The sequence below is a fragment of the Artemia sp. Qi Xiang Cuo genome, chromosome 19 (assembly GCF_049724085.1).
Source record: "Artemia sp. Qi Xiang Cuo chromosome 19, ASM4972408v1, whole genome shotgun sequence".
In the NCBI taxonomy this organism is placed as follows: domain Eukaryota; kingdom Metazoa; phylum Arthropoda; class Branchiopoda; order Anostraca; family Artemiidae; genus Artemia; species Artemia sp. Qi Xiang Cuo.
The window spans coordinates 12,247,136-12,261,048 of NC_142812.1; the positions used below are offsets into that span (position 1 = coordinate 12,247,136).

The window sequence follows — 13,913 nt, forward strand, 5'->3', positions numbered from 1 at the left end:
CACTCTCTTTGCTGGTGTATAAGAAACAAACTAGTGTGAAACCCCTTAAAGAAATTCAAATTATTAGCACTAGGTCTTGCCTTTAGGCTAGGTATACTGTTGCCTATTCATACAATCGGAAAAATTCTTAAGGCAATCAAATAATACCTTACAGGTACATTTTTTGACTACCCGGTTTTATACCAATTTTACCAGGAGTAAGAAATACCGCTTTAGTGACGTCAGTGTTTACCTGAAGCGATTCTTCAGGTATTCTACTGCTGTACCACGAAATCACCATTTTCTTAGTTTAACTATTTTCTGTACCAGTGTACATAGAATTTGACTGCCAAGTTTGGATATGTTGTGAAATATTTTTGTCTTGGATATTTTTATATTGACATATATCCTGTTTTGGGCTCTTTAAGCTCTTTTTAGTCTGTGAGTTACTTTTTTAATACATATTCTAGGCATAGTTTCCAAGTTAAGCTATGCCAAGACAATTTTTTTTTTTACCAGAGATTGTAATTAACAAACGTAGGGGAATCTCAGGCCTGCACGTATTTTTCTTGGGGGGGGGGGTCTAAAAGAAAAGCCAAAAGGGTAAAATTCTACTTTAGCTACTTTTGGGTATCTTGGAAAGGGGTTAGGCTAGGAAAATGAAACTTTCACGCGTCCATGTTTGTGTCACCCAGATCCTTCCTAAAAGTGAAAGGGTTATGCAAGGGCGGATCCAGGACTTTTTTAGGGGAGGGTGCAAAATAGGTTGATTTGATAAACGCGTTAGGAGCAAGTTTAATTAACGCAAAATTGCGTTAATTAAGTAAATTACAATACTTTAGACTACGTTAGGGGGCGCGCGCTGCCCTCGCCCCCCTTGATCCGCCACTTGGGTTATGTAAAATATGAAGAAAAACAAAGCCAGAAATTGACTAGCTTTGTCTTTAAAAACCCTCTTCCTAAAAAATTCAACCTCATACGTTAAGGAAGGATATATGGGACCATATGGGTGCCGATTGGGGGATAAGGTAGGGTCAGGGAGATTCCCCCCTCCCCGAAACCACCCAGGTGAAAGGTAAAAGGTTTTGGTAAAAACTTAATGAGAATATCGAAGCGAAGGATTTTTTACACAGTAGTTACTGAATTACAAAACGAATAAAAGCTTAATTTGAAATTGTTAATCAATAAGCTAGCCTTATACTAAACATTGATATATAATTATTTTAAGTGCTAAGAATGTTAAACATTCTCAGTTTAAAACATTTGTCGTTGCGTGATTTCGCTGCTTTTAAGTATTCATTTCAGTTTTCAGAACACTTACGAAAGGAATATTTTTATTTTAAAGATCGTATACTCTTCAGTTCAAAGATGTAAAAGCATGGAAAGATTTGATATAAAATTAGTTGTTTGTTTTTAAACTTTACACCACGCCTCATACAATATCTCTACGTTCTAACGTCTAATCCCTTTAACGTCTACGTTCTAATCCCTTTTCTAAACCTGACACTGTGCTTTTAAAGTTCTTTCTTCATTACATTTAGATAATTTTTGTTTATATTGCTGCAAGGCCCTACCCAGGATTTTTTTCGGAGGGGGTCTTACTAAAAAACATTTTTTTTTTTGGGGGGGGGGTGTTACCCCAAAAAAACACAAAAAAAGCATACAAAATTTGTTTATATCCGTTTTTTTTACGTTTTTACGAGTGAGACAAACATTTCGGGGTGGGGGTTCAAACCGGGTAACCCCCCCCCCTCGACACGACCCTGTATTGTTGGATTATTAGAGTCGTTTCAAGTTGAACGGCATACCCCCGCTTTTCCCTTATGCGTGGATATAACCACGTATTAAGCCAATTACTGAAAAAAATAAAAAAATAAACAAATGACTGCGGATTGTTAGTTTAATATACATAGCTATACTGATAAGTAAACAAAAGTGAAAATATGTAAAATATATTTTGTTTTCAATAAAGTGCAAATTGTGTTCTGGTATCTGCTAATTTTTGGCTTAATGTTAATGCATAAAAAGTTAGCTGTTTTTGTTGGTTTATACCAGCTCACTTATACCAAATAATTTCAATTTGAAAAAAAAAAACAGAATCAGCTAATTTTTGCATATAGCCTATAGTATTGTCATTTGGCAAGAGGGAGGGAAGCATTTGCTCCCTATATTTTTGGCCACTCTCCGGATTTTGAAGAAAAACGGTTTTTTAGAGCATTTTCATTGATCAGTGCCTTTTTGAAGCAAGGGCGGATCCAGAATTTTTTAGGGGAGGGGGGAGGAAATAGGTTGATCCGATAAACTTGCGTTAGGAGCAAGTTTAATTAACGCAAACTTGCGTTAATTAAGTAAATTGCACTACTTTAGACTACGTTAGGGGGTGCCCCCTCCGCCCCCCTCTGGATCTGTCACTGTTTTAAAGGATATTTTCATTGAAAAAAAATAACTAAGTCCTCTCCTATACTTCGGAAAAATAGATGCCCTCCCCTACCTTTTTGCGAATTGACACCACTAATAGTCTAAGGCTAAATCTAGCCCCATTAGATTTGGGATGCAAGTGCGAAAAGTTGGACCGGAGATATCCAGGAATGAACATGAAGGGGGGCCTGAGACATAGTTAAACTAGAAGCGACTTTGACAATTCAATAAATATAAATCTTCTGGATGTTGTGAAGTAGGATATGCTTTGCAACATTCAGTTCAGAATGTTGCCTAACGTTCAGTTCAGAATAGAGACACAGCTGAAATTTTTACAGAGTAAAATTAAGTGATGGTATGATGGTAAATTAAGTAAGTAAGTAAATAATTAAGTAAGATGGTAAATTAAGTGATGGTATGATGGTAAATTAAGTAAGTAAGTAAGTAAGTAATTTAGATGATAAATTAAGTGATTGTTGAAACTGAATGTAAGATTGCACCCTTTTTAATATTCTATTGGTAGAATATTAAACTAAACCATGGAATACATTTTAGTGGTTTCTTATTTTGGTATATTTCATCTATTTTGTTTCATATTTATTTGGTAATTTTTTTTTTTAAGTTTGAAAACCCCTGGTCAGAGGCGTAGCTCCAGAATTTTAATTGGTGGGTAAAAGGGGTGTGCATTTGGAGAGTCAAGGGGCATGGCTATATAATAATGTTTCTCTGAATTATTAGGGGTGGGAGGGATAATCGCCCCCCCCCCGCAACGACACCACTGTCCCTGTTGTAGGCCATTTCATGTAGGTTATTGCTGCAAGGGCATTAAAAGAGAGAGCATCAGCTGACACACTCTAGGCAATTCAAAAATACTTTTAAAGTCTGAGTTTTTTTTTAGTGAAACGAATTACCATTTTTTTTTTTTTTTTTTTTTTGTCTGTCTTCTCTGCAGTATCTTCTAAGCCTTCAAAACAGGAAAGAGTAGAGATTGGAGCTTGACAACACATTCGTATAGCTAAGAATAGAACATGGAGACAAATAGTGGTTTCACTGTCCTAACTCAACACCCTCCGATGCAATTCAGGTTCTGATTTCGTTTATGGTTGTTTTTATTTTCATGACTCAACACCCTCCAAGACCTCAATTGTCTATTGCATCCGGAAGTATTTAGCAAAGATTACCTTCTCCCCTAGATACATTTTCAGTGCTAACATGTTTTGGGAATTTATTTATCTAGAATACTACATATAAAGCTCAATTTAACTTATTATTGTTAATTAATTTTAAAAAAATCCATAAACCAAGTTTTTCAAAGAAAATTAAAGAGCTCCATTAAGCCAAAAATGAGCAGATGTAAAGTCAAATAATCTTCCAAGCGTAAAACTACCACAAATCACTATCAATAAATAAATGATTTTGCACAGACTGATCAGATACCCATCTGACCAATTCTATTAAACAATCAAAACTAAAAAGAATTTAAGGAATCTTTTTTGTTTTCAGAAAATGTTACTATTGGCTTAATAAAGTTGGCTTCAATAAATTTGATGTTTCGCAGACCGTTCAGAGGCCTATTTGACCAAGTCCATGAAACAAACACAAGAAAACAATTAAAAAGAATTTGGAAAATCTTTTTGGTTTTCAGAAAATATTAGTATGGACTTGATAAAGTTGTTTTTGCAATTTAGTTAATATTAGTAATTAATGCATTTATGAAGTTCTAATTAATATATCAAACATTTTCTTTTTTAGAGTCATGTGGCGTTTATTTTTGTTCTTGATGCTGTTAAGCAATCAAAATTGGCAGGCAAATGCTCAGGTAATGTATATCTCATTATTACGTAATATATTATTACAATGTGTTATTATTAATATATTTTTATTATTAATTTATCATTAATATATTATTATTCATTTTTTAAAGGTTTTTTTTTCTTCCATAGTTTCGGTTTTTGCAGCTTTCTTTCGTTTTCTTATTATTCGACTGTATGTTTCGGAAACACAATTCTTTTGCTTTGAGCGGGTTTTTTCCAAGTGAAGACGCATTTTTCAAACCCTTTAAACCGCACAAGTTAGGATTTACGAAAGATATGAGGTTCAAAACACCTTGCTTGGGCCTCAGTTCTGGGCCTCAGATCTATTTCTTGAAGTGTCATTTTTATAACACGAATTTTATCCCGTCAGTTCTCTTTGGGAGGGGGTACGTAAAGGTAGATGTTTCAAAAGACCTTCACAGACTATAATTTATACTCTGAAATGTTTGATGGCCCAACTTGACTAATTTCCAAGCTAGACAAAAGCCCATCTTCTAGAATTTAGCCTTTTCAGTTATAATTTACTATAATTCAGCTATATTATTTTCAGTTATAATTTCAGTTAAAATTTTACCTTTCCATTTATTCAGTTAAAATTACTTTATTCCCCGTGAAAATTGCAATTTTGCTACAAGCCTACTGTTGTAACTTGCACAGAAGAGACAAGATACGTGTATCATCAGACAGTAATATTAAATGTCTAGCTTGCTAAGCTAAGCATGATGTTTTCTTTGACATATGATTATTAATAAAAATCCCCCCCCCGAAAAAATATCTGCTCTGATGCTTGATTTTGGTTAGGTCATAATTTACAGTTATTCTTTGGACATTATATTATGATATGTGAATACAATTATATTCGGCAAAAATAAAGTTTTTATTCAAATATGTAAGATATGTATTTGCAATTGCAAATACTTAAATAAATAAAAAACCGATGCTACTGGTTTTGGAGTTGAGCTGAAGTATTTTTGTATCTTGTAATTACAGGGTTATTATGTCTGAATTATTCGCCGCTTAAAGACGGTGGATGATGATGCTGATGATATGATTTTATTACGTGGGTAAACCAATACATGGTATTTCACAAACTACAGAAAAATACATAAAAGAACTACTAAAATAAAATAAAAACTACCAAATAAAACTACTAAAATACATAGGAAAAAAAAATACTAATACCAACTATATATCACGAGTCCAACGACTGGCCGTGGCCTCCTTCCATGGGCATAACAAGGCAATAGCGATCAGACAATGTTTAAGCGTTCTGTATTTCTTATATAATTCAGAACGATTGTTCTAACTGGAAGACGGTGGAAGACGCTGGAAACGGTGCTGGTGGATGCAGTGAATATGTTAAAAGTAGAATAGCCAGTTGTGCTTTCTCACCAAGAAAGTTTGGAAAAAAGTTTGAGAAAAGTTAGGAACAGTAGAATGACAAGTGTGCGAACCAACATTAGGATGCCAACCAAAATTAGAAAACTGTCCTGCGCGGAGATACCCCCCCCCCCCGTCAGTGCAAAGAGGTTGGTCCTAAATCTAACGAGCCAATAATGAGCGATGAAAAAGAAAAAAGAAGTTGTTATGGTCATTAAGATGCAAAACAGAACATCATTTTACCTCTTATTTAGAGCCAAAAGCCGTTGTCAGTCCTAGGATCACATTTGACATTTTCATACTTTAAAGATAATTGTCAATAACCGTTTAACAACATGTTCTCAAAGTAAAGCTCAGCAGGGCATTATATGTTCAGTAACGCTTTAATCCTCCTGATCGAATTGTCCTACTGATGCTCCTATTGAGAACAGCTTAGCAAACGATATTTGGCAACTATCTCAAAAGGGTAAAAATTTCAGATATAACTTTTAGGCGTGACAATGCCGAAAATCGGATTGTCGTTAGACTAACTAATGTTTGATGGTTCGTTATTTCTTTAACTGCCAAAAAGAACTTCACGCCGCGAAACAAAGTATTGTTTAATTTTTGAAAATGTTTTTTTATGTGTCTTTTTTTTTGCCTTGAATGGTATTTCCTTGGTTTCGACAGTGCCGAAGGAAAACTTGAATGGATTTGAAGTCGAACGTTAATGGATTTTCCAACTGCGTTTACTCAAAAAACGTTATGTTACATGCAGGGCCGTATCCAGAATTTTTTACGGGGGTGGGAGGGGGGGGGGTACAAATTTTGTGTATAGAAAACGCATCAAAAATTTGTTTATTTTTTTTTACGTTTTTACGAGTCGGAAAAACATTTCGGGGAGTCATACTCCCTAACCCCTCACCCCTTGGATGTAGCCTTGGTTACATGGCATGAACTTTACTAGAGAAAGAAAAGGTTTGAACCGCGAGCAAAATTTTTGTCTATGATTTTGAATTCCCTCTCATGTAAACTATACTTATGCACCCCCCCCCTCCCAAAGAAAAGGCTTGTGTGAACCTTTGAATAAACTATATTGAAAACCGAAACAGGAAAGTAAAGTGGGTTAGACCAGTTGATCCAACGGGCTTAGTTTAAGACTGTCGAGTATAAACAACAATCGCGCAGAACATATTACATATCACCTTTTTTTAAAAATAGTAGCTATGGTGTCGCCTGCCATAGTTGAGGGAAGGGGGGAGTATACCGGCTGTTTCACCAGCAAAAAGCAAGATTCCAGTGAAATTGCAGTAAAACTGTGGCACTTTGCGCCGCAGTTTTTAAAAATTATTTTGGATTCACCATTGAGAGGGGTGAGGTGAAAAGTGCAAAAAAAATATAATCCAAAGCATGGAGATTTTCGTTTATTTTGTCTCTGTCTCAAATATTTCTAAGGGGATATAGGATGCGTCTTTGGGATTATCCTCTTTATTTTTAAATTAAATTCAGTGATTCAATTGGATCTGTTCATCCAACAGGCGGTGGCAGGCTATTAACTAAGACAGTGACAGTACTTAAACAGTGATGGCCAAACTAACCTACACGAATATCTCGGCAATAATACACAGCGAGATAGAAAACAGCCAAATGAAAGCCAAAAGAAATTAATGTAAATTAACGAGTAATTATTTCACTAAAATGTTCGGATATTGTGGCCTCATATCCAATAGCTTTTATCAACTGCAATTTGAATAAAACCTAGATAAAAACAGTTAAAATACTAAAAAATAAATTAAAAATATGAAGAAAAAGAACAAAAGCTTAAAAACAGAACAAAACGAAAAAAAACATAGTTATCTAAACTTCATTTTATTTCATTTTCCTTTATTTTTGTAAAACATCAGTTTTTTCATCTTTTTATGCTATTATCTAGAATGCGTTAGCTTATTTGATCTAGTTTTTCTCTTTGGAGGTTTTTGAATATCTTACTTGAAGGTTTTGCCCTTTATAAAATTTTAATTTTTTAAAATTTTTATTTTATTGGATTTGCAAGAATCTTTGCATCAATAGTTTTTTTTTTCGGACCATGAGCTATTGCATTTGGTTTGACCGCAGTCACGTCAAACTTAAGGTCCGAAAGCCAGAAGTATGATTCTTCGTCAGTATGACAAACTATTTTAGAATGAATGCGAGAAGTTGACAACCCTGCTTATTAACGGGAGTTATGAAAAGTCCAACTAGAGTTCGGTGGTAATATGGCCAGATTAACTTGACTATGGAGGGTAAAACGCTTGAAGTTTAATGCATTTCAACTCTAATGAACTGAAGTCCAAGGTCCAGACGCACCACAGATCCGCCGTTCCAAAAAAGTTATCGTTTAGTTTTGAAATGTGAATTATTGTTGTTCTTAATTAGGTATTTCCTTTTTTTCTGGATTAGATATAACCAAAATATCTGTCTGCTTGCCACTTGCCACAGCAGAAAACATCTTATTTCTTGAGAAGTTCGTTTAAAAATATTTTGAGATTGATAACATATATGTAGCTTTTTTTAAAAGATATTTCTTTTAGGATTTCACTGAAGAATCGTTCGAGTGCCTGGAAGGTAAGCAACATGTTCTATTTCACTTTTCAATTTCACTGCAAAAAGCCCACCCTTCTCCCCCGAAACTCGTTAATGACTGCAACTTTGGAACCCAGACCCTTTAGAGAGCACGGACTTTTATTATTTTTATTATTATTATTATTTTAGTTTATTATTTTCAGTTTTATTATTTTCACAATCTTTAGCAGCGCAGCGAACAGGGTCAAGGATGTTTTTTTTTTCGTTGATGTTTTTCTTTGATAAAGGTACCAAAAGTATTTTTGAAATATAGGGGGGGGGGATTAGTTTTAATCCGTTTTTTAGTAAAATAGCATGAATTAAATCTGAATAGCCCGTATCCTCGCAAATGCCCGGGATCCATAGCTATAGTTGGACTTGAGTGTACAATGAGGGAGTAGCTGGCTTCGGACCCTTGTCTGCAATACAATTAAGATTTTTGCGTTTTTACTCATAATATTCTATTTCACTACAAGAAGCAAAACCGTGACTTCTTGCAGTGGCACTAATTCACGAAATTGTATGGGAGGGGGTATTGTTTTTTATGAAGATAAAAAAAAGTATTTTCAACATCTTTGGGTGTGGGGGATACTTTTTTCCAATCTTCTGGGGAAATTTATAAAACGTTATATCAAAATCTAGGGCAAGGGTAATAGCCCCCTCCCATCTTTTGCCCCTTCCCCAATCGACATTCCTGGCTTCATGTACAAAGTTAGGTTTTCCTGTTCGAAAATCTGTATCTTTCACACGGCCTTTGCTTTTTCAGAGAAACTATCCATATTATTGACATCAATTCAGCAGCTAGCGAAATTCAGGAAACAATAAATTCAGGAAAGAGCGTAAAAAGACGCACCAAGCGGTGGGTTCACGCTAATTTATAACTAAGTAATTTAAAACATTCAAAATTTACCTAACCCCCTTTAATTGAAAAATTTCCAAATAGACTTTCTTAGGCTGGTGGTCAGGTTTTCACCTCGGTCGGTTCCTAAAGCGCTACAATTGGCCAAATATGCATGCCACGCAGCGATTTTCGGTGCTATAGTCAAATAATTGACAGAAATAGTGATTAATATTACTTTCGTGCTATTTTAGCCCTTCTTTAGCAACCCTGAGCCCTTGCTACAGTGCTTCACATAATAAGTGCTATAGTGCTAAAATAGCGCTTTAGTGCTACAGATGGCAACCCTGCTACTTGTGTTTTCGCATTGCGCCGTCGAATTTTCCACGCTAGTATTTAGGCTACGTTATATGATCTTACAGAGCAAATAACGCCACTAACGTAGACAGTTCCAAGTAGAATCGGGCTCGTCATAGAATTGTACATTAAGCGAGTTTATATTAAGCAGTGAAAGAGTCAACACAGTAGCCCAAAATGGAATTTCTGGATAAGCAGTTGATAGATTTGAAACATAAATTGACAATATTTTCCTATAAAGCCTTTCAAGCGTGAAATACCCTACCAATTCCATATTTTTGATCTTCGGTAGTTTGCTTATGATGACTATGATGGTTTTAGACGATGATTGTATGATTTTATGGATTTTTACATTAACCTTGTGTCAAACGGCTTTATAGAGATCGCCCACTTTCCGCCACTTTGTGTACGTTTCCAAGCGACACATACGCCACAGAGTTCCGCCTCGCGTGACACGCACCACTTGGTGTACGTGGTTGCTGAAAGTCGCCCCCACAAGGACTTGTTTAAGTTTGAAAAGCTATGCTTAGCGTAACGTAACTTAACCCCTTAGCATAAAAAATTACATCGCCGTGTGAAAGTTGTTTCACTTGGTCTGAATTTAGAAAGAGTAGAATTATCGCCGTAAGGGAATATTTCCTTAAAAAATTCGCTTCGTCTTACGACATTTTTTCCTCACGCAATTACGCAACTTTTTGAACAAGTACATAACCTACTAACGGGACCTACACGCAACTACAATGACTTTGAAAATGATAATGATGGATTCTTCCTTTACTTTGTTAGAGACAATTTGAACGCTATCTTCTTTTTTGAGCAATTATTTAATAAAATGCATTTGGTGCGGCACACAATTTGTGCGGCGCTTTCCACAATTCTTCGTCATAGTTTCCATAATTTTGTTTCTAGAGTTTCATCTTTTTCATCTATTTTTTTCATCTATATATTTTTCATCTTTTTCATCTTTTAAAGTAATACATTTTTCATCTTTTCATATTTCATACATCATCTTTTGGGATATTTCATGAGGATTAACCTAATTTCTTCACTTTTCTTCACATCTTTTCTTCACCTAACTTCACTTCTTGAGGATGTTCTGTACCAAAACGGTATATAAGGTAAATTAAGAAACGAACCTGGCGAATTATAAACAACATCGAGATTCGGGGGGAGCATGGGTTCGAGATCCCCCATGCTTAGGTACCCGATGCTATTCCAGGACTGCCATAGATATATGTTTTGAGAAGTAGGGGATGAGGCTAAATTTTACCACCAGGAAATTGAATAATTCCCTTCGCCGAAAGAAACAAACAAAGCAACAGAAACAGATGAATTACATGAAAAAAATATGGGGGAAACCGTGAACCGGGCAGAGTTGCCAATGTGATAAAGCTCGTGCAGTAAACTACACAAATAAATTAACAAAAGTATACATGATTGGTTTGAATAAAACATAGCACCCTTCTTTAAAGAAAAATTGTTCTTTTTCTCTTTTGAGCACGACTTTTTGTCTTTTTTAATATAAGTAGTAAAAATTATTTTGTTACCCCTTTTCGATGTTTTTCTTCTGGTATTAAGTTTTACTTAAACTAAAACTCTGTTTCTCTATATGTCTCTATTACTCTCTCTATTCTTTCATTTGTCGGACCTGTCTCCTTTCAATATAACTCTAAGCTTTCTTGTTCTTTCTATAAACTGAAGCTGTATTTTTGGGGAGCCTGCGTTTACCCCACCTGGAAAATACCTCCCCCCAGAAAATACCCCTTGCGGCTGGTTGGTCTCAAATCACTTTTGACTTATATAAAAAACGACCAGAACTCTCAATTTCTGATCAAATGAGCACCCTCCAAAGTTTATGCGACCATGAGGTGAAGCTGGGGATGAGGAAGGGGAGGTCCCCCTCCAATACGGAATAGATTCTGCTCATTTTGGAGTATAATGTTACTCTTTTTTGTCCCTCCCCCCCCCAAAAAAAAATAACCACCCCAAAAAAATCCTTAATGCGGCCCTGGGGATTATATAACAGTTTCTACCTCCACCCTCCCCTCGTCTCTCCCTTAGAACAAATTCTGTATTTATCTGAAGGCTCAAAGAGGGATTTTTGGGTATTAAAATGCACTTTTTGAGGTATCCCTCTCCCTTCCTAACTATAAAACAATCATAGAATCCTATTGTAGAGGGTTAAAAGCCCTTATAGGCAAACGTTTGGAGTTGTAAATCAACAGAGAATTTACCTAAGACAGTGAAATTTGTTTAAACCTTAAAAATATTTTTGCTAGTTAGGGAGGGAGGGAGATGCCTCAAAGGGTACGTTTTAATGCAAAAACATCCCAACTCTCATTGAGCCTCAAGATAAATACTGAATTAGTTCTAAGAAAGAGACAAAAGGAGGATAAATTGATTTATAATCCCCAGGGCCGTATTCAGGACTTTTTTTTGTGTTATTTTTCGGGGTTGGAGGACAACAACAACCTTAAAAACGTATCAGAAAACTGGAAATTGATATTTAATCCCTCTTGATTTTTGTGAATATTTCTGGTCTACGCCGTTATTATGAAAGTAAAGAGTAACATTGAACCCCAAAACGAGCAGATTTAATTCCGTACAGAAGGGGGGCTCCCCTTTCCTCGTCCCTAACTCCAACTCATGGTCATAGAAACTTCGGAGAATTCTCATCTTTTTTATCATGTTTCAGATTTCAATCAGATGTCTTTCTTTCTCTCTCTCTCTCTCTCTCCCTCTCTCTCTATCTCTCTCTTTGGCACTCTTCTTTTAGTGAGGAGCTTCGTCCGGTTGGATAATGCTTACCCCACTCCCCACTGTTCTGGCTGTGAAATGGATCTTGCACCCACAATTAAATATGACAGAGTCATATTTTGACAGAGTCATATTTAGAGAGGTTGAGATTCCACCAATTTTTGAACCAGTTATTCCTATATTTTTCGGAACTTATCGGTTATATGAAACACTCGAGAATTTCGACCGCAAATAATGTGAACATGACACAAGAAACTGGTCAAGCAACTTTTTATACCAGAGAATTAGCTTTGCCTGGGTTGGAAAATAAGTTGTAGCTATATTTTATTTAAGTATTTAGTTGGTGTTTCAGTTAGGTTAGGCTAGAATAGGTTTGTTTAGGTTACGTATTTAATATATGCTATGCTTTACCCCCCACCCCCCTAATGTGCAAATATATAGCCAAAATTTGTTTCTAAACTATTATATTTTCATCATAATTTTGTTTCATTTCAATAGTATTAACCCAACTTCACTTTTTGAGTGTTTATTACATAACCGATAAGTACCTTTTTTTCGAACAATTTGTCATTTTTTAGTGTCTTCTTTCTCCGAATCTGGGGCTTCCTGCAGTAAATTATCCGTACCTGGTTCCTGTCCTGAAAGCAATTCCTGGGGAAATGTTTAGATATGGCAGCTACAACATGCAAAAGCAATTTTAATGTTTATTCTGACAGTTTTGAAAGGGATATATCCTTTGAAAGGGGGTTATCTACTGGGAATCTGAAATCGTCCGAAGGCTAACTTTGACGGATTCCCTAGTCCGTTGGCTAGCAGCCAGGGGCGTAATTTGCTATGGAGAAGGGGGCAACTGCTTCCTCCAGACCCTAGTCTCCCCCAGACCTCAGCTTGACCCCTAGCTGAAATTTACTTTCTGCAAAAAATCTTGTCAAAATTAAGATAAGCCTGCATAATTTAAGTCTCCAGAGAAACAGGTCAACTTTCTTAAGTATATCTTTGCCTTTATGGTTGTATAAGACTCATTTTTTCAGTTTTCACGGTCATTTTCACTTGATTTGGGAAAATTGGCTCCACCTTTGCCCCCCCCCCCCCCAGGATTTCGACGTAATAATGCCACTGCTAGCAGCTGAATCTATGAAACATCTTCTAATTCTCTGTCTTTTTTCCTTTTGGAAGAAGAGCTAGGATAATCACTCAATATAATATTCTTTTAGTTTCACGTACAGAATTGGATTTTATATAAACTTTTGCTCCAAGGATGATATGATTTTTTTTTTGCCCATTAAAAAATATCTATATATATTTTACTGGACGAATTCCAGTTTTCCGGAATTACTTCACGGATAACTTTAAATTAAAGATGAACGATAAATGAGTTAAGAAGACCTTTCTCACCAAAATACGGAATTGCAGGATTTGCTCGCTAAACAGGGGCGGATCCAGGATTTTTTTAGGGGGGGGGGGCAAAATAGGCTGATCCGATAACCTTGCGTTAGGAGCAAGTTTAATTAACGCAAATTTGCTTTAATTAAGCAAGTTATACTACTTAAACTATGTTAGGGGGGCACCCCCCTGGATCCACCAGTGTTGCTAAAGTACATCACAAAAATAAACCAATGAAGTTAAAGTGCACTTTTGAATGTTGAAGTATACGATAGCAATCTCTCTTGTTCTGTTTGTCATCAGTAGCCTATCTTTGAAGTAGGTTTTTTTTACAGTTAAAAGGTCTTTAAAAAAAAGCTATAAAAACCAATCGGGAAATGTGCTAGAGTTATGGCCTTTTACCTTAT

At 35.7% G+C, this 13,913-nt stretch overlaps 1 protein-coding gene across 1 annotated transcript in view; it reads left to right on the forward strand.

The window, feature by feature from the left end:
- The first annotated feature begins 263 nt into the window (after positions 1–263).
- Positions 264–13,913, forward strand: part of uif (sushi, von Willebrand factor type A, EGF and pentraxin domain-containing protein uif) — a 192,887-nt gene continuing 179,237 nt past the window's right edge. Inside the window, exons 1-3 of the mRNA XM_089105261.1 lie at positions 264–420; positions 4,150–4,216; positions 8,141–8,174. Coding sequence (XP_088961387.1) covers positions 4,154–4,216; positions 8,141–8,174 — 97 coding nt within the window. The 5' untranslated portion in view covers positions 264–420; positions 4,150–4,153. The remainder of the gene's footprint in view (positions 421–4,149; positions 4,217–8,140; positions 8,175–13,913) is intronic.